The sequence below is a fragment of the Pagrus pagrus genome (assembly GCF_965226575.1).
Source record: "Pagrus pagrus genome assembly, chromosome: 9".
Taxonomy (NCBI): Eukaryota; Metazoa; Chordata; class Actinopteri; order Spariformes; family Sparidae; genus Pagrus; species Pagrus pagrus.
Window position 1 is genome coordinate 25415206 of NC_140193.1, and position 25021 is coordinate 25440226.

Here is a 25021-nt window from a genome sequence, read left to right on the forward strand (position 1 = left end):
ACACGTCTGGTTCCTCTCACCTCTCATCTCTGCTCGGCCCCACACATACACGGCCGCCATGTCTGGGTGACGGGTTGTTACAAGAACGCTGGCGCAGCTCGAAGCCCGTACCGCAGGTTGTGCTGCACTGTCCCCATGACGACCAAGGCGTCCAGCCTCCATTTCTATGGCAACAGACACAGGAGAAAGTATTAGCAACCTGTTTCACAATGCTTCCATTACCTGCATAATTATTCACCATGCTTTTAGTGTTATTCTATCACAGGGGGGGAAAAATAAACTGCTTTTTGGCGCTGTCTGAATTTTACTGTGATTCTGAGCTTCCAGAAACAGAAACAAGCAGGGAGCTCATTCTGACTGGGAGACATTCATTCAATTTGCTTAAGTGCTTTGTTCCTGGGTAGCACTTCTCATGATTTAATTGCCACTTTCTGCAAAAGCACAATTCAATTTCGACACCAAGGATTAAATCTGGCACAGCTATCCAGTGGGATGGAGGTGGCTGAGCTCTTTGTCTCTGCTCTGCTCTCTGTAACACTGATTGGCCAATTCCCCTGCAGACAGAGGCGCTGAGAGGTGTCACAAGGAGAACCTGGATGTCACCTACATTTTCTAACAAGATTCCTCACGTTCATGATCTTTGTCTCATTCTGTCAGCGTGTAAATTGTGCCCTGCGGTGGACGCTTCAAAGTCAATCAGGACATTGCTGCTACAATAGCAGAGTTTAAGAAAAGATGTTAGAGTTCTCCTGATCCTGGACCAGACTCATTTGCAGAATGACAGGTTTAATGTGCTCAATCATAGCGTTGTAATAATTTAAACTTGACAATGTCCAGTGTGCTGGGCCACAGCTTCTGCTCTGCTTTAGGCAAAGTACATTCATTAACGCACATTTTAAACACAGAGAAGTGTTCTACATAAGCAACAGTCAGAGAAAATTGAAATGAGAAATTAACAGACAAGGAATACAGTTACAGGACAGTAAGATATAGAGGAAAAATGCAGCAGAGAAAAAAAAAAATCTGCATCGTCACTAAAAGCGCCACCATCTTTTAGTTCTGACCCGAGGAACTACAGACAGAGCGCTTCCTAAAGATCTCAGGGACCTACTGGGCTTCTATTCTTCAAGCATATCAGAAATGTAATTTGCCACGAGTCATCTTAAGTAATTTATAGAGTAGCAAGAGCAGTTTAGAATCTGTTCTATAAAGATTTAAGGGGAAGACTGAATGTTCTCTGTTCTCCTGGTTCTCCCGGGCATTTCTCAGTGTGCTGCAGCTTTTCTAATTACCAGCTTCAGAAGACCGGAGAGAGACTGTTGCACATTGCTGGAGACGAAGGAATTGAGGAGCTTCTCTGAATCTCGTCTGGACATAATACTATAAGTTCTTGTTTTCATTTTAATAGGCAGATTTAGATACTGCCTTGATGTGGACCTCTGGGTCGATACCATTCAGTCCCTCCTCCTCGTCAGCTCATACAGTGATTACTTTCTTGCGTTTTCTCTATTGAATGAAAACATCCTTTCAATTACTGCACCAGTAGTTATAGTTATTAGGAAACCTTTATTGAGTTAAATATGGAAAAAGAAATGTTATTATGAAGATTGTGTGGTGGTGGTTGTCAGTCTTTTCCCTACCTGGAGCAGTTGGAGACTTCGATGGTGGGGCCCTCACAGTTCTTGCCTCCGCATCGAGGGGTGGGGCTGTCACAAGACCTGGAGCGGCACAAACAGGAGCTCATGCCATCCACACCATCATCGTTGTTGCAGGGTTGCCAAGGCGCCCAGGGTCCGAAGCCCCCATTGGTTGTTTGGTTCCGCAGCTGGAAAACAAACACCAGCCGTGACGAGAGTGAGATGAGACGGTTATTAAACCATCCAACAGCTCAGCGTGGAGAAGAAGTAGGTACAGAGTGCAGGACTTACTTCTAAGAAAGAAAGTAAATGTTTCCAGAGGATTATAGAGGGAATACATTTACTGCAATTCACTTCATTTCAGACAATTTCAGTCCAGTTGATGTCAGTATAATCTTATCCATTTCATCTCAGTCCAATTCACCTAGTGTTCTTCCTTTGCCAGTCCTAAATCATGTCCTGTCTTGTACAACACATACATGAAGTCGTTAGTCATGGATGACACCAGCTGCTGTGACATATGTGAGATGACCTCAACAGGGCGCCGGAGAGTAATGTGCCCCCCGAGGACAGATGTGACACCTTTCTCACGGTAAATGCTGCAATGACGTTATTCTTACCGGACAAACGGTGATGTTCTGCTTCCACTGGCTCATGTTGGAGCTGTCCTCTAGTGTGGTGCATCTGCGCTGCCTGAAGTCCCAGCCGCAGTAGGGGTCCCTCGCCTCCAAGCACAGCCTGCAGGGGACAGAGATAGAGAGAGAGAGGGGAGGAGGGGGGAGGACAGCGTTGTCAGCACAGTGAGTAGTGTAATTGTTCAAATGTAGCAGAGTTAGAAAGGCAGTCAGTTTTACATCAGTCTACCCTGGAGAGATGGAATATAATCACTCAAAAATATCAAATAAATCAATTAACAAACAAGTATGTTGAAAGGGCAACTTTACACCCAGTTTTAAACACGCCTCATGTCTTTGACTGAACATGATCAATTTTCCACAGATTCTAAACATCAAATTTAAACATTTTCTCCAGAGAAAGGCAAAGAACTGTCGCTGCAATCAGAATCAAATGATAAGTAAAGATAAGCAAAGCAGAATAAAACGTAATAAGAGGAGCAAAGAAAGATCTTCATTGGCTGATTATTTTCTGCCTAAACAAACTCTCTTTGTTTTCATGACTGAATAAACTGAATAAACAAACTGACCTGAAAGGACAACACAGTTTCATACTGTGACCCTGCCACCTTTCTAGCTTCAAACAGTGTTCTGGGATCTTAGTGTTCTTCTTATTTTCCTCTGAGAACTGATTGTTTATTCACTATTCACTATATTCACATGTATTATTACCTCATTAATATTGTATAATATTAAAATTCAGAGTTTTCTCCAAGACTACAGAGTACCCCTTTAATTTATAAATCACCTTTCAAAACCAGAGTTACATGGAGCTGTACAATGCAAAACAACCTTTCCATTAACGAATGGCACAACACAGGAGGGCCAACACCTCAGGTCAAAACTCTGCTGTCCACTTACATCTGAAGGAGACAAATCATTCCTGTGAGGACAACAATGTGAACATCTTGTCCAGAGAAGACAGATGGTTTGAAAGAGGAGTAAAAGATTCCATCTATGTCAAACTGGAACGACCGTCTTTGAACAGAGGAGGTGGCCTACGACATTACTTATCACCCACCTACAATGCTGTACTGAGTCCTCTCCACAGACAGCTTAACAAGCATTCACACCTGGGCTCACCTAGCCCCAGCAACCCACACGAAGGCCGGTTAAGTCAACGACCCACAAGTGGCCCTAACAACTCTGTAAGGACACTCCCACACAGAGTTTAAGAGCCTGCATCTCCCCTCCAGTTAGTTAGAACTGAAGAAGCCTCTTGGATGAGAGGTGAAACGTCTTCAAGAAACTGAGACACGTCCAGTTGCCTATTATATGGCACTTAAAGAGAATTACAATGAACAAGACTGGAGGAGACAAACACATGAATAAACCATGTACATATACGTGACTGTACATATACCCAGATCTCCGCATCCATGGAATGATGATCCAGGGATCATACTTGTTCTGACATGTGCCACGGATCCTCGCTCAGATTGGGATCTGAATTTAAGTTTGGAGGCCAGCTTGCTGTTTGGAGCCCTTTGACTCAAGTCCATTTTTTGTCATATCCAGATTGTATCAAGACTGATTTCAGGAATCTGGACAGCAAAAAACACATCAAATCCAGGTGGTTCGAAATGTGAGAAGAATCTCTGTTCTCTACAGATGCGTCACAGTCTGGACGCTCTGGATGCTCCTATTGGATAAAGTGTCCTCAGGCCATTCGTGACACATTTTTGTATGTGGCAAGGCAGGTTGCCACTGCTATCGGGGAATGTTGTTGCCATTAGAGGTTTATTTGGCTTGCAGTGGTGTTGGGGTGGGTGGTGCGTGTCAAGTGCCACATGACCCAAGGTTTTCCCGGCAGAAAATTGCATTGTAACGAGATGATCAATGTCATTTACCTCATCTGTTAGTCCTTTAAATCCTGCGGACGATCGGTGCATTTTACTAACTTAAAAAATGTGGATTTAGTGTTAAGCTTCTGTTTAAAGAAACAGAAATAGAGACATGTAAAATAAAGTATAAAACAGTGAAAAACTAAGCTAGAAAAGTAAAGACAGTTACTACTATTAATATTAGATATTGCTATTATAGCTTCCGCCCCAGGGAGGAAGAGAGTCAGAATAAGAGCCACGATGCTAATCCAGTTTGGTTTAAGGCTGCTCCTGGCTAATGTCTGGTCACAGGACTACAGGACCACAGCTGGACTAGGAGAGGTGGACTCATCGATGCTTGGTGCTCAAACACAGTCAAAGTTGATGGACAGTGTTTCCCTGATATCAGACTTTTGATATGAAGATGGTCCACATTATCATCACCCTGACGCAGATCCAAAAGATACACTTTGTGTTTATGTATATTTCTATATAAATAACTGTATATATGTTTGTGTAGCATGAATACATACATACAATACATAATACATTACCTCGTACCTCGTAAAACATGAGGGCACCACAGAGACTGAGCCACATCTAATACACCGGCCTCAGACCTGCTGTACTGCACATTCATTACAAAGACCTGAAAGGCGACAAAATCAGACTTTGGGTGTTTTCCCTCAGCTCTCACACAAACAGCACTAACACGCTACATCACCCAAACAGTGATTAAATATTTGTAAGCTCCTCCAGTAAAACAGAGGCTTAATGATGGCTAATTAAATCTAAAGCTGTTAATGACGAGGCTAAGCCGGCAGAGCTGATCTGGATGCCTCAGGAACGCTGGATAAAGGCATCGACTGAATATCCGCGCTCTCTCAAAGACTCCCCTTCGCTTTCTGCCTCCCTTCCTCTCCTTCATATCCCTCTTTTGTCTCTCTGTCTCTGTCTTCAATTGTCCTCCCTCTCACAGCGCTGCAGGTTCCCTTCCTCCTTGCGCTCCATTCAGCTGAAAGGAGAGACTCTTGTTGTTGTTGTGGTTTTTTTTTCTCCTGGCACAGACCTTCGTGGTTTATTTGAAGAGCCCTGTAGTGTTTTAGCCTGGAGGGTGAGGAATCTCCAAGTGTTGATACAGCTCTCTGTGCCAGGTCTGGGGCTCGGTGGTGAACCCGGGGTCGGCTTAGATCCAATAAAGACATTACTGCGGAGCCAGCACATCAGAGGTGACCCCACAGAGAGAGAGCGAACGAGCATAGGAGGGCAGAGGAGAGAGAGAGAGAGAGAGAGAGAGAGAGAGGGAGACAGAGAGAGAGCGAGAGAGAGGCCATGTTGGGTGATCTGTGGCAGACTACTTTCATGGGCGACACCCATTCACCGATAACCTTCTTGTGTGTTACTTTAATTAAGTGAGTCTATTACAGCGACGCAGGATGCAATCTCCAATACAGATGAAACAATAATCATAATGAGGTCGGCCACAAATTCACAGTTCAGTGAACCTGATAGTTCATTTGAAAGGGCGGAGGGAGGAGCGCTGCCATTTTGGATCAAGGTCGGCGATATTGTATCCGAGACGGTTTGATGAGTGGCCTTGCTTCGTCATCGTGGCTCCTCATTTTACTTTGTGATTACCAACGCACTCACCTTCAACACACACACACACACACACACACACACACACACACACACACACACACACACACACACACACACACACATTGCAGAGATCAGCTAAGCGGAGCAATTAATGAGTGTGTGTTTCAAGGATGGAATAAATAATGTTATATGAAAGGGAGAGGTGTGAGAGATTTGAGGCCTAATCATCTCTGTGCTGAGAGGCAGGCTGGGAGGCGTCTGACCTCATGGAAAGACACATTTAGTCCTGGATTCACTCTGTTGGTATTAATTTAAGAAAAACTCTTGTTACCACATGAGAAAAGAAGATTACAGCTCAACTGAGCAGACCAGAAACAACAGAGGTTAATGAGGTCGGATACCTTAAATAGAGTGGTGTGGTAACAAGTCCTTAGACCTGCAGTTTGCATTTTTCCACATCCTGTTCCCATCGTCTCAAAGTCTGTGAGTTTGTTGAATGTGTTTTCAGTTAATTGTCTGAAATAAAGTGTGGGGTTACCACAGGCTAATGATATGTACACATGTTTTGCTCTACGACATAAAATAAATTCTTCTGTGTGTTAAAAGCGGCGGTTGCTAACAAGTGTGTAAATGAGACTACAGAGGTTGTCGGGGACATTAAACGTCATCACAGTGAACACAGAGACTCATCTACTCACTAGTCTGTCTTCACAGGCCCACTTTAGATACAAACTATTCTAACTCTAACTTTACAACTTGTACATTGATCAGTTTATAGAAACGTGTATAGTAATTGTGGAGTAAGACGCCTAGTGGTGGTGACGTTTAAGTCAAGTGACCGTGGTGTTGTCTGTTTATAGCCTAACATCAGCTTTTTACTGCTAGAGATTTAATTTATCCTTCAAAAATCACAAAGTGGTGTTCTTCTGTGAAGGTTATCTTGATAAACAAAACGTGTCCATATCATAAACAGAGGGAACCAGAGCCATGCTAACTTCAGTTAGCTACAAATATATGTCATCCCGACACCACTCTATATAAGGTGTGCCAATAGTTGGTCTGCTTCAGTCTTCCCACGAACATCTACACCTATTTGAATTTAGAAGTTTGTCCCAAATCGGTGCTTTGCTGCACCATTTTGCCTAAAGTATGTGGACGCATACTTTTGTGACATTTATGCATGAAACTGTTTTTCCTGGTTTGGGCACATCTACTTAGTTCCAATTAAGGCTACAGCATATAAACTTATTTAATCAGGTAGTTCACAAGAAAAGAGAAACCTGAGAACAAGAAACACAGTCATAACCAGACAAGCACACAACCACCATACAAAAACACAAATACATCATTATGTCCTGAGACGATCCAGCATATCTCTACGGATCGAAATCTAAAATCCAAAACCTCTCTTTACTGTGTTTCAACCAGCCCAGCTGGGCTCTACACTGCCAACATCTCACTGCATATGTGAAATATTAATTCATTGCTCTGGTGATCAACTGAACTGACAAGCTGGCTGGCAAAAAGTGCTGAGCTCTGACGGTAACGAATCTGTAATTTCTCCATGAGCAAAGAGTGGCAAACAAATCACTCAGCTCGCAGCTTCTCATTTTGAGCCAGCGCTGACCGAGTCGAACATCGGCAGCAGTAGGTCATATCAGCCGTCTCCAGTTAATGAGAAGATGGGACAAAATAACACACTGTTTGTGAGGTAAAACATAAACACATCACTCTATAACATCACTGTATACCTGTGAGTGAGTGTTTCTGTCGTCCCAACAAATCAATCAGTGATACAGCCTCTCTCTAGCTGAGAGCACGTAAACTTCAGGACACATTCTCAGTATTGAACAACACCTTGTCAATAAAATAAGGTTGGCTGAATTTAAAAGGCTACAGCTGGTATTTCAATGATTCAGATACATATTAAATCAACATTTAGGTAAATTAATGTATGGGATTGACTCTGTTTTGCAGCTAATTAACTCGAGGACATCCCATTATATAAAGCCAGTAAACAAACACCATCGCTCAAAAGCATATGATGAGATTTTAGACAATAATGCATGACCGTTTTAACATGACAATGCATCCCAAGCACAAAACTAGGTCCTTAATTAAATGTTTTTCCCAGTTTGGCGGAAACAAAATTGACTGGTCTGCACAGAGCTCTGACCTCAACCTCATCCAACAGCTGTGGGATGAACAGGAATGCTGTAAAACACAGTGGTTGACCCGACTAAAGGTCCTAGGAGCAAATCCCTGCAGCCAGGTTCCAAAATCAGGGTGAAAGCCTGAAACCAGAAGAGTGGAGGCTGTTAGAGCAGCAGATATGTGCCCAGGGTTTTGGAAAGATGTGTCCAATTACACAAGAGTGTAAATTCCAGGTGTCCACATTATTGCCATGGTCACCAAAGACGGCCAAATGAGCTATTCCCAAAAAAGTCAGTATGCATGCTACACCTGCTTGTTTTTTGTGCTTTACATTGAAACTGCTGTCCCACAATGCCATGCAGAGAGGAAACAAGGAGCTGCTCACAGCTGCAACAACTGACTTTATTTGGTGGAACATTTCAGTGGGAGGCGTAAAATGGCTGCAGACAAAAAGGTAAGAGCTGCAAGCTTGTTTACATTGGTATTGTGACCAGGTTAGTGTCAGGGTGTTATCCAGTGTGGAGGTTAGCTCACAGGCTGTTGTTGTTGTATCCATAGAGAGGGATTTTGAAAAACGCCGAAACGCAGAGAGCCAAAGGGGAGAAGATTACAGACTGAAATATTCAGCCAATGGCAGGTTTATAACCACATTCTACGTCCAGTGAGTCTCACTGAGACAGACTGTGTATCGCATACATAATGTATTCTATTAATGCTGTATAATATGTGGAATTGAGACACAGCCCAGGTTTGCAGTCTCAGTATTTCTCCAATAATTTCCTCTACCAGGGGCCATTTAATAAAGGAGGATTTACTATTGGAGGGGGAAAGAGGGCATACGAAGGCGTTTATCTCCCACTCTGACCTTTCTGCAGTTGCATAAAACACCAGCCAAGTGCTCCGTGCCTTCATGTCCTGACGTCTCACCATTTCTTAAAAACAGGGCTGCTGTAAAAGTCAATTAGAGGCAGTGTGGGTGGAGAGAGGGCTGTGTGATGGGAATAGAAAAAGCTCATTTCTGTAACAGGCAGTGCAGAGGGACGTCAGCCCGGACAGGAGGCTGAGCCTGCACATAAACAGGAATGTGAAGCATCTCAACTTTATCACAATGTGTGTACATAATCAAGTGTCATTTCTGAATAGCCCTCCTTCTGTGTACACTGTAAGGGCGTGTCTGACGACGGGAGGTGTGCCACCATGTGTGAGAGCCTGGCTTTGACGCGTCTGCAGGGCACCGGCTGATATTTAATTCAGCAGCGAGCGTGCCTGGTGGCACACTATATCAAAACAGAGAAGCCATGGAACATGACCTGTTAAATTTTAAACAGACCGAGCTGCAAAACCCAGCAGCCTATGTAACAATATGTCTGGATGAGTGGCATTGTGAGATAAATCTGCTGGATTCTGTCCGTGGGGGTGTAATTGGCATTTAAATCGTTTGTGAACGCTGTAAAAACCCGCGTCTCCTTTTATTACAGGCCCTTTAACAACTAGACATAAAAACAATAGTTCACCTCGACTTTAATGACAGGCCGTCAGTATATAATTGCAAATATGATCACCAGAGCTGATAAATTATGGATTCGAATCAACTATTATTAGCTGTAGCACTGACACTCTGGGGATAAGTTAGCAAAGACTGTCTGGAGGGTCTGCCTCAGTTAAACATATGACTGCGTACGTCGGCCCCTCTCCATCTCTGCTCAAGAGCGATGTCACTTTTTGAGCTGCTCTCAGGAGACCACCGCTGACAGGCGCTTGCTCCCCTGGGGCTTTTCTCCCCACTGTGCTGTGCTGAGCCGGCCATTCAGGAAGCCTGCTCATGATGAATCGGAAACACTGAGAACTCCTGCTAGCACTCAGCGCTAAAACATCCAATTAAGCCCAGTTGGAGCCAGGCTGAAGACTGATGGTGGAAAACAAAAGTGAGATGGCTGTTTGCCACTGACTGCCTGCTGTCCTCCATGTACAATTTTAGCCCCTGGTGAATAAAAAGGAGCTGCATCATCACAGAGAAACAATGGGGGAGCAGAGACCAGACAGAGAGAGAGGACAAGAAAATACAAGTTTATTCAGAGGAGAGGTAATAGATGGTAAACTGATGAAACTGGCAGAGAAGGACAGACAACACACTGACAGTGTAGAGAGGGACTATAGATGAAAAGGTGAAGAAGCAGCACTGGACTGGACTCCAGGTGGAGTTTAACAGGATACATTTACCGTAGGGCGCACTCAAACTTGGCCCGGCTGCTCCGTACCAAGCTGAAGCACGACTGTCCCTCTTGCCCAGTCCTCTGCTGGACTGCACTCACATTGCTCCGGCCCCAACCGGGCCTGAGCACGGTTACTTCTTGTACATACGCGTATGTATGTGCTTGTGCTCGTGGATGACAAAACCGTACCGTGCCGAAGCACACCTACTGTAGCATACCGTGCCAGGGCCAAGAAAGTGTACTATGCTTGAGCACGGTACGGTGCACTCACACTAGTCAAACAAACTGGACTTTGGGGGTCAAATGTGCTTGGGCATGGTACAGATTGCCTAGTGTGAGTGCGCTCTCAGTCAATACACCTGAATCCAGTATTGAATCTACAGTCCTTGCAGGGTCACAAAAGGCTGGAGGCATTTTACACCGCTGATAAAAAGGGCTTAGAGTTACCAATGAACCTGCATGTCTTTGGATTGTGGAAGAAAACTGAAAAACCGATGCCAGCACGGGGTTTGAAGTCAGATCCCCCTTGCTGTGAAGTGACAGCATTAACCACTCAACCACCATGTCATGCTTCTTTTTGGATCCCTCACTGACCATCTTTTAAGAATTGTAAACAACTAAAATTATGAGTAAATAAAAGTGATAAAAAAATGGACCACTACGTGCCACCAGAACAGCCTCATACCTCTCAGCATTGATTCTACAAATTTCTGAAACTCTTTCAAAAGATGTTGCTTTATTTGGTGTTTTGATGATGGTTGTCTCTCATTGGTGTTCAACTGTGTTGAGCTCTGGTTTGACCGTGAAGGCTATAGCATATGATTCAAATCATGTTCATACCCATCAAACCATTCAGTGCGCTACGTATGCGGCATTGTCACTGTGGAAGAGACCACTCTCATCAGGATAGAAATGTTTCTTCACTCAGAACAACTTTGTACTGTTTTGCAGTGACCTTTCCCTGTAGGAGGATCAGTGGACCCATATCATGACAGAAAAATTGCCATTGCCATACTGCTGTGCTTATGTCGGCGAACTCAGGCTTCGCAGGTCATGCCAGAGTTTCCCACTTGGAATTCCGACTACAGACTTGCAATGGACTGCCCAGAGACCCAGCTTTGAGCTGCGATTGGTCAGTGGGACAGACCTCCCTGACCCCAGCTCCCTCTTTGTTCTCGTTCCTTCTACTTTCCCTCCTGGTCTCTCACAGGGGCTGACCTGCCCCCGAGCTCTCTTTCTCCTGGATCCTCCTCGGCTCAACATCTGTTCGGATTCCAACGATTGAAACTGGGCTGACACAATCACCTGGACTATTTCTCAAGATAAGACTTCTTAGAGAGAAGCCAACAACATCTCTGAAAATGATCATCTTGTGAGCACAAGATTAAAAAATGTCTTTCAGAAATATTTCTTTCCCCTACTTTGGTTGAATAGAGAAACCAGCTTGTACATTATCAGCCAAAGGTTTCATCTGGATCTTTCATCAACGTCCACACAGAGTTAACTTCTCGTCATTATAACCCATGACAGCGACGATAAATGTCAGCTAAAATCCAAACGTTCAACCTGGGTGTTCTGTACGTTGCTCCTTTCTCAGTGAAAAGATTATGAGGTTTGATAAGACATTCATTTTCCTCTGAGCTCACCATATCCAGATGGCCATCACTTGCTTGTTTTAATTTATTTTTCATCTTACAACCTTCCCCCCGAAACAAGATCAGAGTAGTCTTACATTACAGTACCAGCATCAGGGGATTTAAAGTGGTGGCAGGCCTGAAGTCACAACATAGTGCCGGTTCGAGTCAAGGCTGAGAGAAAGAGGAGCGTTAGAGAGCAATATAGACAGAGTGGAGAGAGAGCTACAGAGAGAGACGGACAGAGAGCAAAATGATTACACTGAGCTGCAGCCAGAACAAAGCCTGTAATAAAAGTAACAGCATTCTGGAGCAGTAATAAATACATCCACTGTGTGAACACCATCTCTCTCCTTCTCTCTCAGTCCTTGGCTGCTGAAGTGTTCCTCTGATTGGTCATACAGGCTTAGCAGCAGTGTGCTCTGGAGGCCTGCTGACAGGCTGGCAGCCTCAGCTGACAGTAAATTGGGTTTGCCGGGCCGGGCCTGTAAGCTCCCCTCACACCGAGACAGACGGGGACGTCCACATCGCAGTATAGGGACTGATGCTAAAGTACAAGGAAAGCTGCGCTGCAACATGTCATATTCATTGGTTTTAACAAGCAGACACACACACACAGACGGTGGCAAGAATCGCTAATGGACGGTGGTTTTCCTCGATGGCCACTTAGCTGTTTCCTGATGTGGTTTTAAACTCCTGCTGCAGGCAGGGTGAGTGGCCTCGGCATCATGACTGCTGCCAGGTCACTGTTAATCACTCATACACAAGCAGGCACTCATACACACACACACACACACACACACACGGCAAATTGAAGAGCAGCCCCTCAGGCAGGAAATTTAACTATCACCAGCAGGACAATTGTAGCTCTTGTAATAAAACGCAATGTTTATGTAAGCAGATGTGTGAACAGTGGTTTGGCTGCAGAAATGGAGCCGCTACAGAAAGCCTGATTTGTTCCGTTTCATCCTCCTCAACATTATCCTCCTCATCATTTATTCAGCGGCTCCTCCTTTTTATAGTTATTTCTGTTTCCACATTTTTCCATTTCATCTTTTTCTTTCTCTCACTCTTTCCTCTTTCTTGTCAAAAACACTCGAAACCCCCAAAGTAAAACCACGCTTCCTTGTCTGACTTTCTTTTTCGACAAATGAGTAAACCAATCCAGTAAAGAGGTGAAGTGCACTTACTTTCAATGTAGAGCTTTTTGTAGAAGGTGTAAGGACTATGCTGCTGCTCAGTGAGACCACTAGTTTCATCCTCTATTTGGCAGCATGGACTTCCTTACCTCCCTCAATGAAAGGACAAAAAAACCCTGATGGATGCAACATCGCAGCATAGCTAGCATGCCACTGCAGCCAAAACAAATTACCTCACTAACAGAGCAAGATAGAGAGATAGGCACTGGGTAGAGGACAGAGTGGTGCTGTTAGCCAGAGGTGCCAATTGGCTAGGTCAAATATAATTACCACAGAGGAAAAACACACACAGGCATGTGTGCACACACGCACACCGGCACGAGCTGCAGCATTTGTCTGCGAGCTATCACTAAAAGGCTACAAATCAGCAGCTGATGAAAAGCTTCAGCGGTGTAACAAAAAAAGCACTCCAGTTAAGGATGATGATGTAAATATTATTCTACTCTCAGGGCTGCAAGACTCGCCGGAGCTGCCGATACGGATCGATAACAGCAGATACCTTAACATTAAAAGCACTTAAGCATAATTGAGTTTTCAGGGTGAAACAACTGTGAGCATTCATCCAAACATGCTGCCGTGAGCTAAACTACAAGAGTCAGCATGTTTAAACAATTAAACAATCACGCACTCTTACATACATGAGGCATTTCTGCATCACAGCTACAGCCACAGTCCATCTCTGACCACATTACCTGCTGGATGTTTTATATCAAAGCAGATCAGTTCTGACTCCTCCATACATCAGTGCTGTTCCTCCCTGTTTATATGAAAGTGCGTACGATGGTATGAAGCAGCATGTGTGGCAGCAGATGAGCCGCTGTCAGCTATAAAACCATCTGAGTATATTCGGCTGTCATCAGCGTGTGAATGGATGTATGGCTGCGTGTGAATGGGACGACCACACACAATGCAGAGGAGATGAGGAGAATGGCTCATTCAGTCAGCAGAACAATGACAGGGAGTGTGTACGGACAAAGAGAAGAGCAGGTGGGTCCTTTACACGTAGAGTGAACAGAACTCCCAGAGCGATGCAAAGAGAGTTTTTCAAGCAGGACCAGAGTTTGGTTGTAATGGGGTACGAAATAATGGCAATCACACTACTTTTCCCAATGACGCATTACCTAATCCCTTGAGGGTCTCATACAGTTTTCTGTGATAATCGTGGCCCTAAATAAACTGTTTTTTCCCTGAAATGTTGTTAAAATTTGAGATAAATAGTCAATCTTAGAGTGTAATTTGAATGGTTGTGGATATGGTGGCTGTGATACTCCAGATTCTCATGTTATCAAGCCCTGAATCAGGTCGAGTCTTTAATGTGGTATTGCTGCAAACGTGAGCCAATTCACAGTTCATTTTCCTTTTCCAAGGGGCATTATTAATGGATGTAGACAAAAAAAAACACTCTGGACACAAGAATATTTCACTTGAGCCTGAACAGACCTGCAGACTGGACACAATCGTATAGACCAGTCAATGTCAATCATTGTGTCAGAGCCATTCTATATTTGATTATCGGTTGTCATCGGCCTGACACAGTTCAGGTCAGGTGGAAATCTGTCTGAACGGGAGAAGGGTCAGACGTATCTTCCACAGCAAATAAAACATGAACTCACAGATTCATCTGGTTCCCAGGAGAGCAGACGTAGCAATACTGGACACATTGGGACTAGGTGAAGGAGCTGTGTTATGGTGAGATAAATCAGGTTCTGAGAGGGAATGAAGAAGATGTTCTCTGAAGGTCTTGACAAGCTTCTTGTTAAAAAAACCCCTCATCAGATTCCAGGTGGTCAATACTCCACATATTTTTCCTCCCGCTGTGTTCCTCCAGATCAGCGGCTTTAGAATTTATACATAGTTAGAAACCAATGGTTTCAGCTCCATAGTCCACTGCTGTCCATGGTCAGATGCTTTAGTGAGAGTTGAATCCAGTTCAGCTCTGAGAGCGCCAAAGACGACTTGAATACAGCCACAAGAGCTGACTTGTGCCGCTGACGTGAAGCAATAAGAGCAGCAAAAGTGTATCTTGTCAAATTCTTTTAAAAACTTTTTCATTGCCTTAGTATCTAATGTTTAGATTAACAGTACTCTAAAGAAAAAGAACAAGTATGATATTACACTCATGTATCAGTTTTCAACTGGCAGAGTTTGAAATCGACGAAGTGTTGGAACAAAAGTGTCAGAAAAGTTAGAACTACCTCCTTCACCCAAAAGTGAAAGCCACTTTCACACCTCTGTGTCGATATCGACCAAAGAAAATAGCTCATCCTTGGCTAATTGCTCCTTCTGCTGTGAGAATGTGTGTTGCTGCCTGTGAGTGCCGCACACAATAATAAAACGAGCGCCTCTCTTTGAAAACTCTCTAGCTTCTCAAATGTTGCTTTTCTTTTCTTTTACCTGCTTTTGTGTTTCACATCAATGTAAGGTGAATATCTTTGAGTTTTTGAACGGTTGGTCTGACGGAAACCTTTGGCATTTTCCCTTCTCAACAGATTAACTGTTCGGTTGCGTTCCCATGCAATAATTTACTACCTGCCCTCGTTTCTTTCTTCATCTCTCACCATCCATCTGCCCTTCTCTCTTTGTTTGAGTCCCTCCGGACGAGCTCAGGTGTCACACTGACGGACGGGTTGACATCTGTTGTGTACTGAAGCTCTGTTTGCCTTCGGCTTGTGAGCCACAGAGACGAGCAGAATGTCACAGTCTGGATTAAAGACTGCCCGTCCTACCTCACCCCTCCGTCCCCCCCTCTGGTGCCCTTGGAGCCCACTACACTCATCGTTTCCCCCCACTGTGTCCTAAATAAGACTGTGTCTGCTCGCTCTCCATCTCTATTTCTCTCTTTCTGTTCCTCTCTGTGTGTCTCTCTCTCATCTTCTATCTCTCCCACATCGTATTAAATGCAATGGTTTTCCTCACCTGGTGTGTGTGTGTGTGTGTGTGTGTGTGTGTGTGTGTGCGTGTGTCTGCTCCCATGTGTCTAGGAGTTTGGACTTACTAGAAATAGCGAGCTGACTCATCAGGCAGCGCACATATGAGAACTCGTCCAAGCACCAACCCACGCACAAATCACACCGAGTAGACTGCCCTCCACACACACACACACGCACATGCAAACACACACACATAGACAGAGTGGGAAAAGCATCAAGCCATTTGTATGCTAAAATGAAGTTGACTTTGAAGGAGTGAGGTGGCCGGCTGAGGATCCTGATTGAGAGCACTGATGAGATACAGAAGGTTGGACAAACAGCCAGTGAGCTTTTCTCCCCTCGCTCACCCTCGAGACGCAGATTTTCACATGAATCACACTGAAGCTGGAGATGGCAGAGCATAAGGCCTCTCTCTCTCTCTTTCTCTCTGTGTCTTTCTAACTCTCTCACACACAAACCTGCCTTCAGAGAAACTTCTCTGGCAGTGTACGAGGTAGCTTCACACACTCTTTTTGTTTGCACTCTGATTCAGACAAACAAAAGCCAGAACAGTGCTCTCTCTGTATTATGCAGAACTTCATTACTGGAAAATAAAAAAACAGCACAACAAATTAATTTCCTCCAGCGGGCAGATACAGCCCCAGTCGTTTGTCTGCTTCCATAAGGTCTTTAATGATTATACGCGAGGTCTTCCAGACATTAATCCTAGTTGAGGACAGATAATTACCTTCAACAGAGGACCAACCAAGTTCAAATGAGTCCACTGCCAAAAAGCATAAAATGAACAGTTAAGTGTACACTGTATACCACACGGCTGCTTTCAGTGACTGACGACTGTTGTCCTTTGTGTGGCTCGTCACTTTATTGTTGTGGTGGGACTCTAAGAAGTCTCACAAAACTCAGCGCCGACAGTGGAGAGGTGACAGGAAATGAGAGGAAAGGGAGAGGAGGAATGACGAGCTAACAAAGGTCCCCTCCAGAATCCAACCACAGAACATGGCATGATGCCTTACTAGAGTTGTCCCTTGCCAGTAGCCCTGATCTGGGGCCATGGCTCTGTTAAACCAGGATGTTTTGCTGCATCCGGTCGCATTTTGCAGTCTGCAAGCCAGCATGCTCTTCCAGCTATTCTAACGCACGATCTACTTGACAGCAGAAGATTCATCACATCGACTGAACTGCCGAGAGAGCACAGGTGCAGGATTGTGCTCAGTGCTGCCACTGGTGGCTAAAAGCTACACACAAATCTGAAGAACTACAAGAGGTAGACAAGTTGCGATGAATGCAGTGGCGTCTCCCTACAATATCAGAGCATTTGAATTCAAGCTGTCCTAAGTAGTGAGCAATTTTCTACTTTTACCCTTAGTTTCTACGTATGTAACATTAATTTGACAACGATGTCTCAGAAATGGGGAAGAACTTGTGAGTGCTCAGCGGCTCTTGAAATGAAAAAAAAAAAAAAAAATTGAATGTGGAATACACAAGCCTTTACTTCATGAAGATTGCCTCTGTCTGGGACCAAACACTTTACATTGTTTCCTGGGCGTACAGACGCCACAACAGTCCCTACAACTCGTCATTACAGTAATAGCTGCACAGCTAGATGGTGGTATTTGATAAGGAGGAAATACTGTGCTGTTTCTGATTTAGATTAAACTGAATCCAAAGGCTCATCATTGTGGTCATTCATTATGTGACATTTCTGGGCTGTGAGAGGGTAAAATGTTGGGACAGACGGACCTTAGTCGTTGCCATGGATATGACCCATGATTAGTTCTTATTAGAAGATTATCATAATCATATTTGTATGGATTATCATAATCTTCCAAACAAAATCTGGTAGGTCTGCACCCAAAGTCAAATCAAGTCTGTGGAAAGTCGACAAAACCCAAAATTAATGGCTAAGATAAGGTTCGGTTCAATAGCTGGGCTACGTAGTCTGATCCGTATGAATCAAAGAGATTTTGATCAGCACTCACGTCTCAGTCTTGTAGGTGGAGCATCTCTCCAGTGGGATCTTCAGGACTCGGTTGTTGAGCCCAACAAAGAGCGACCTGTCGCTGTGCAGGATCTGCAGGCTCAGGATTGGTTCTCGCACACCTGGTGGGAGAAGCTCCATCTCCTCCAAGTAACAACCCTGGAGGTTCTTATTGGGCGTAGCCAGTGCCTTTAAGATGGTGCCATATTCTGAAGAAGGACAAGCAGAAATCTGAGATCGATCTTATAAAAAACACATTAAAATGCACCCCTCTGCTTCATCACAAGTCCTTGTTTAGCGCATTTCTCCTCTACTAACCTGTGCTGATGTACATCACATGGTAGAGGGTGTCCATGCCCTGAACAATGTCCACGACCAGATTGGAGAAGCGAACATCGTCCTGCATGACGAGCGGATCTACAGACTCGGGCTGGACCACGTCGTTCATCAGGTAGAGCCGCTGGGCGTCCTGCAAGCTGCGCTCCGTCAAACCCTCGTTGGGACCCTCGTCATCTATAGTTCCACACTAGAGAGGAGAGGGTGAGGGTGAGGAGTCAGAGAAGGATATGAATTATGTGGAATCGACACATGAAAATGAGTAGCAAGGCAGAAAGACTGCAAGAAAGGAAGACAAACCAAACAAAGGTGAAATGCCTCTCACAGCCAGTCATTGTTCTGACCAAATCAATACACCAACACACCGTGTCTGGCTCGCCTGTTTCACTTCTTAATCATTTTCTCAGCAACTTTTTCAGGGGATCAGAACTACAGTGTGATTGTGATGTGACCACGGCCACAACAATGTGATGAGACGGTACAGGAGAATAAATATGAAATGATAGCTGTCTGAAAGCTTTGTTTGGGCTGCAGCTTAGCTGTGGATTTATCCTCTGCTCATTCTGACGGGCCTGAAATGAGAGGTTGATTTGTTCGTAGGTTCCATTTTTGGTTGTTGTTTGGAGCAGAAGATGGTTTTGTAAGTACAACAATGATTTTTCAAATAAATAAGATATCTGAGTTCTATCTGTTTATAGAATTGTCACTCTTATATTATTCCCCGTGAAGTAATGTCCAGTCCGATCAGGATCGTGTATTGTTTTTGTAACCAAAAATTAATTTGCAGTATTTTTTTAATTAACTGTACTACACTTTGCTTTGTAACCATTTTCAAGTTATTAAGCGAGTATTTAGTATTTAGTATTAAGTTGATAACATCGATAGAGATGTTAAAACTTTGCTCAATTTAAAAATGTTACTTAAAGAATCCCATTGGAGTGACGCCGCCCGGGGCAAGAACTGAGAAGACATACTCTTTAAAAACTGAGTGTGTTCCACTGGGGTTTAAAGAAAATGTGCATGTGAGGATTTGGAGCTTGATTTGACTTGGTTCTGAATCAGATTGTGTTTTTATGTTGAGCAATACAACTATTGATATGCTGCTGTGCTTAATTACATTAAAATGAATTTCTGTGATAACAGCATTTTGTTTTTCTGTTTCTTACAGTAGAGGCAACATCTTAAAAAATATGATGGTTTTTGTCACCAACTGCACAGTGTTGTGCATGGATTATTTAGCTGGTATCAGACCAGTCTGGATGTAGTTAACTGACCTGGAAGTTGTGTATGGGGTTAGGCGTGGGAAGCCAGGTGGAGCGAGGGTTCTCCTGTGAGCGGAAGGGCCCGTTGAAGGCCTGGGTGATGGCGCTCAGGTTGAAGGCACACACCGCAGATGCTGCAATACTGTTGCTTTATACAGAGATGGACAGGGAAGACAAGAGAGGGGAGAGTGTGACAGGAGGGGATGGAGAGAGAGAGAGAGAGAGAGGGTGTAAAAATAAAAGTATAGAAATGATTTCAACAGTAATAATCATAACAGTGTACATGTTGGCAGTAAATGTGAAGCCGTATCAGGAATCAGCAGCGGGCAGCTGTGTAGTAAAGCCATTCTGCAATGTGCTCCATCCTCTTAATGGAAGTCCTATCATTTATACCTGCACTAAACAGGCCCCATGCTGCTGGCTTGCTTTAGCTGCAGGCTAAGCTATGCTATCAGCACTGCACAGTGAATGGGGACAGTATTAAGCTGAGGATATGGGAGGCAGTTGTACAGATTATGTGCAAACACACACTCACACACAGCCGGCTCACAGGTGTCACACACAGAGTAAACCCCGGCTAAACTGGCAGTGTGAGTAAAGTTATTATCGTGACGCTCTTCGGCCATAATGTGCTGCAAGGTAATGAGTTTCTTAACTGCCTGCTACTGCTGACTGTTTTTTTTCTCTTTCCCCATCCACCGAGCACCACACACACTCAGACGTTTTACTACACAGTAAACAGCCTGCTGCCTTGGCATGGCTTGTGGGATGCTGATAAACCATCAGTTAGAAGATGGTGAGCGATAACATTGTAGTGAGAGAGAGACTCAGACAGAAAGGCAGAGAAAGAAAAATGATTGTAAGAACTTTACGGTGCATTGTGAGTCATTTTGGTACCTTTGGAATATAAATCAGTGAAGGCTGCTGCTTGCTGGGAAAGATGTGTCTCATGGGTTTGAACCCTTTGGATGATTTTTAATCTATTTATTTAAATCTTTGAGAAGTCGCTCATGTAGTAGCTATAAATTTAAACATTTTGCGACAGTTTATTATGACAGAAAGTCGTAAGCAGTTTGAAATGGTTTGGCAGTTTTACCTGAATGGCCACTGATTTTCAACACTCAGCATCTCTGTATATGATCGGATAGAGGAGCGTGTCAGTGTTCTGGGCGTATAAGAACAATGTTGATTTGATAATGTCAAAACATTTCAAATGAAAACATCGGTCTAAGTTTTAAAAGGAGTGTGACTTGTTCTGTTTTTTCTATTACTTATTGCCATTTATCAAAGTCATGATTTGAGTTTTTGGAACCACACATCCAATCAGATTGTCAGTATGGAACATCTAAATATGCTCGTTTGATTCATGACACGAAATACACCAATCAAAAGTCTAGTATGCTGAATAGAAACCCATTTTTTCAGAAAATTCAGAAAAGTCTTCCTTCCCTTTCTCCACAGATCCTCCTCCTCTGGGCATAATCAATCAGTCTCTGGAGAATGAGACCTCGGGTCTCAATGGGGTTAACTAAAAGTTAAATAAAAATCCTTATTTTTACCTTGAAAATGTTTAAGTTTTCTGTGATTGCTTTTGTTGGTGTTGCTTTGCTCACTAATTCTTCAGAGATCCAGTTCAGCATTGTTAGAAAACGAATGTGTTCTGTGGTTCCTGCAGGGCAGCAGAGTGCTGTGCAGCTCCAAATGAGCTCTGGCTAAACAACGACGGAGGCCAAACAGGTGGCTCTGACTGACTCCCAGGCTGCTGAAGAGAACGGGCTCTGGCCTGCAGTAAAAGGACCTTTTCTCCCTCTTTTTCCAAAGGCTCTGGTGGAGACCTTTGTGAGAGGGAGGCGAAGTGTGTGAAGCAGAAGGAGAGCTGTGGTGAACCGGCACTAACCAAACCCCAGCCGGAGGAAACCGCAGGCAAACGAGCTGCAATAAGTGAGCGGCAGCCACAACTGTTTTCACACTCTCACACACACACAAACACACAGTTTGACATAAAAGGAAGTTTAAATTGTGGGTTTGTGGTTGTGCTGCAGCTGCAGCTTGCATCGCAGCCAAACTCTACCACAGAGAGGCCGACACTGTCCAGATTATTTCACATCTCCGCTCTGACAGCGTGCTGCTGCACATAATGCAGACTGAAAAGGAGCAGTGAAAGTCTATTGCACTAATGGATGCAACCCGTATGCTTTGAGTCGGCCTAAAAGCCCAGGAAAGTGATTGAAAAGCTGTTTGACATCTGCTATGCTGTTTGCTCTGCCGCTCTCCGAGGCCCAGCACCGTGATGATCACTTGCATTATGAGTGAAGCTCCTTCAAGTGATTCATCTCCTCCCATCAGCCTGATCTGTCGCTGCTTATCCTCTGAAATGCTGCTTGATTTCCTGTCTTGTTCTCCACAACTCAGCTCTGTTCACCTCTCTGCTCTCCCCTCCTTTCCTTTTTCTCTGCTGTGAACTAATTTGGTCAGAACCTGTAATCAAATCTTCCGATTGCACGTTGCAACCCAGCAGCAGATAAGCAGTTAAATGATCTCCAGGTACAACATTAAAATGCTGCTTACTCATGAATACATCAATAATAACAGTTCAGTATGTATTACTTGTATTTATATAGGGACAAAGTGCGTTTTTATGGTTACACTGACAGAAAATAAGGCTGGTAATGGTCTAAATAAGACTTATTAAACTGGCAGCCTCTGGGCTGAACGTGGCCCTTTAACGACCTCATTCTGGCCTTTGATCATTTTGTTAGTAGGATAATTAGCTCATTCATGTGTTGTGTTTGTTGCCGAGCACAAAAATACTCTTATTTCACTAAAAAGTTTGAGCCCAGGGTGTTTAAGCAGACGAGAATCAAACTGACAACACACTTCTGAAAAAGGTGCATTGTTGTGGTTCTTCAGATAGAGGAATTGAATACTTGTTTGACCACTGTCAGCCAGCCTGATACCCACAATACATCGCTGCAGGTGCCAGGACAGTTTTGCACAGACGAGACTGAAAGTGAAACACAGTCGAGCCCAAAAAGAGGTGTTAGAAAGGTAATGAACTCCTCCGTCAGCCTGGCTGTTTGGCTCTCTGCAGGCCACAATCAGTACAGATCAGTACAGGAGGAGTGTGTCTGCTGAACACAGGTGGCTGATGTACATCTCACTCAATAGCCCTTATCTGAGCTGGAGTCGCTGCTACTGCATGTTTTTAACCAGATCCTGAGATGTCTCTGTTCATTATCATCTGATCGTTCCTAAAACTCACTTCTTTTGTTCTTGTTTCTTTGATTGTTTTTTATGATTACATGATCTGTTTTTATTATTCACTAGATTTCTGTAATCTTACAATTATGTAGATGTATTTATTTTTTCTTCCTTCCTCCCTCCCTCCCTTCCTTCCTTCCTTTCTTTTTGTGTTATTTATCTGGTGCTTGGCATTGGACAACACAGAAATTTTCCTGTCACAATTATCCAGGCCAAAATAATTGCGATTCACAATATTATTTTATTATTAAGATAAAACTCCTCAAATGGCACTAAAACATACTGGAATTACTTACATTTCTAAGACACAAAGATTGTTATATTTCATAACAGATAAAGCTCATACTGTTTTTAGTGGAAAAACGAACTAACCACTCAGTGAACAGTGCTGACACCTTCCTCCAGCAGGTTCTGCAGGCGGGCACCTCGTCTAGCCTTCCTGTCGTTTTTTAGTTTGGATTTGGATATAATGGGCAAGCCTCACCTTCAGCCATGGCTACGCAAGATGGGGGCTCCCCTTGTAATAATTCAAATAAATCAGGAAAACAACATAGGACTGTACGTTATCAAGCTAGACAGCTTTTACAGGTCACTCATGTGAGATTAAACCTTTCATTGTCCCATCCCTACAGTCTCTGGTGCTGTTTCTATCTTTCCCTCTTGTATTTTAGGTGGTAGTTATTGTTGTTTCTGATATAAACCCAAAGATTGTTTGGGGCGGGTGAGGAGTGTTGATGTATATGTTTGAGCAGGAGGGAAGGAGGATCTGGGGGGAGCTGGGACACCATATATGTATAATATATGTAATAAAATTGCTTTGGAAAAAAGGAAAAAAAGTATTTTGATCAACATTTGTTTTGAATTTGTTTTGAAATAAACTGATTTGAAAATAAAACAGACATGCGCAAATGCATTGTACACACACACACACATCAATGCAGAGAGAGTCCGGCTGAAACCCCTAAGATTTTAGCTAATACGCCTAACCTCGTTTTATGTGAAAAAAGGAGCAGCTAAAACTACATTAAGGCCAATGTTTCAACCTCAGTGAATACCTGCAGCGCAGCAGAAAAAGAAAAGGGCCCACTCAGCAGAGCTGCATGGCTGCAGGGACCAGAAATTGAGCCGAGGCTGCCAGGATTATCCATACATATTTTTATACTGCACAACAATACGCCAGCACAAGCAACAGCTTTGGCCCAAAACAGTCACATTCAGAGGCAGACTGAGTCAGCAACACCTACACTAAACAATAAAGCAACAGCACAGGCTCAATAGGCTGCACACAAACCAGGTGTTAGCTGCTGTTGTGAAGAAGTGGTCAGGGACTGTAAAGCATCTGAGAGATAAGATGTAATCTCTGGAGCATATTTCAGTCTCAGTCTGACTTGACTTATTTTCAAAGAATTTCTAATCAAATGTAAATTGGCCCTCAGTGAGGGAAAGCAAACAGAGTGCAAATAGTGGCTCAATTTAAAGAATCTCTGCGAAAGGAATGATAAACCTGCCGGCACACAAGCAGCACATGCTGTCAGACTGTATTCAGATCAGGCCCGGGCTTCTGCCGGGCCCCACAGTTCATTTCAAGGTAGATTTGATGTCAGCAAGTAGATACGATGGGAAGAGGGGGTAAAATCAGAAATATTGTACAGTTATGTGGCTTGTTTCACTTGGCTGCTCAGCATATCGTTTCTCACTGACGGCAAATCTCATCTCACATGGAGCTGCTCCCATATTTGTCCATGGAGAGGAGGGATTTTAGGATGTTAAAGAGATGTTCTCTGCATACACCAGGTGGCACATGTGTGAAGATTTAACAACACAGAGTGACCATAAGGCTCCTCATAAGGGCTACAGCTAGTGATAGCTAGATCGAATAACAATTTCATTTCACATCATTATTCAGTCCGTCATCGTGTTCCAGTTAGCTTACTTCTGATTGAAAAAGATGTGTTATTTTTTCTGTTTTGCCCTAACCCGTCATGAGTGAGTGGCATCACCTCACCGACCTCATTCTCAGCAAACATGGAAGCTGACATTTGCAGGGAACTATATATTAAATGTTTCTCCCAATGATCACAGAAATGAGATGATTTCAGACTTGTTATTTTTCTGACTTCAGATTCGGGCTGAGAAAGTAAGCATAAGAGTTCCAACATCTCTCTCTAGCTCTCTTTATTGTGGCACTTTTCATGCGAACAGCCGGATACGACACTATAAATGTCTTCCATAACAGGCTGTCTGAAAATGTGGCACTATCCCCGACAATTAAACAGTACTGCATCTGTCTCCACCAGCTTTCACTGTGCTCTCCAGTG

The 25021-nt window shown here is 43.8% G+C and overlaps 1 protein-coding gene across 6 annotated transcripts in view; it reads right to left on the minus strand.

Moving 5' to 3' along the window:
* sema5ba (sema domain, seven thrombospondin repeats (type 1 and type 1-like), transmembrane domain (TM) and short cytoplasmic domain, (semaphorin) 5Ba) overlaps positions 1-25021 on the minus strand; it is a 188035-nt gene that overhangs the window by 24050 nt on the left and 138964 nt on the right. For 5 of the 6 annotated variants that reach the window (XM_084361451.1, XM_084361450.1, XM_084361447.1 and 2 more), the window contains exons 10-15: positions 19455-19590; positions 18163-18370; positions 17846-18053; positions 2258-2375; positions 1641-1825; positions 21-164 (exon numbers count right to left, since the gene is read on the minus strand). In XM_084361451.1, coding sequence (XP_084217577.1) covers positions 21-164; positions 1641-1825; positions 2258-2375; positions 17846-18053; positions 18163-18370; positions 19455-19590 — 999 coding nt within the window. The remainder of the gene's footprint in view (positions 1-20; positions 165-1640; positions 1826-2257; positions 2376-17845; positions 18054-18162; positions 18371-19454; positions 19591-25021) is intronic. The other variant, XM_084361449.1, reaches the window with a different exon arrangement.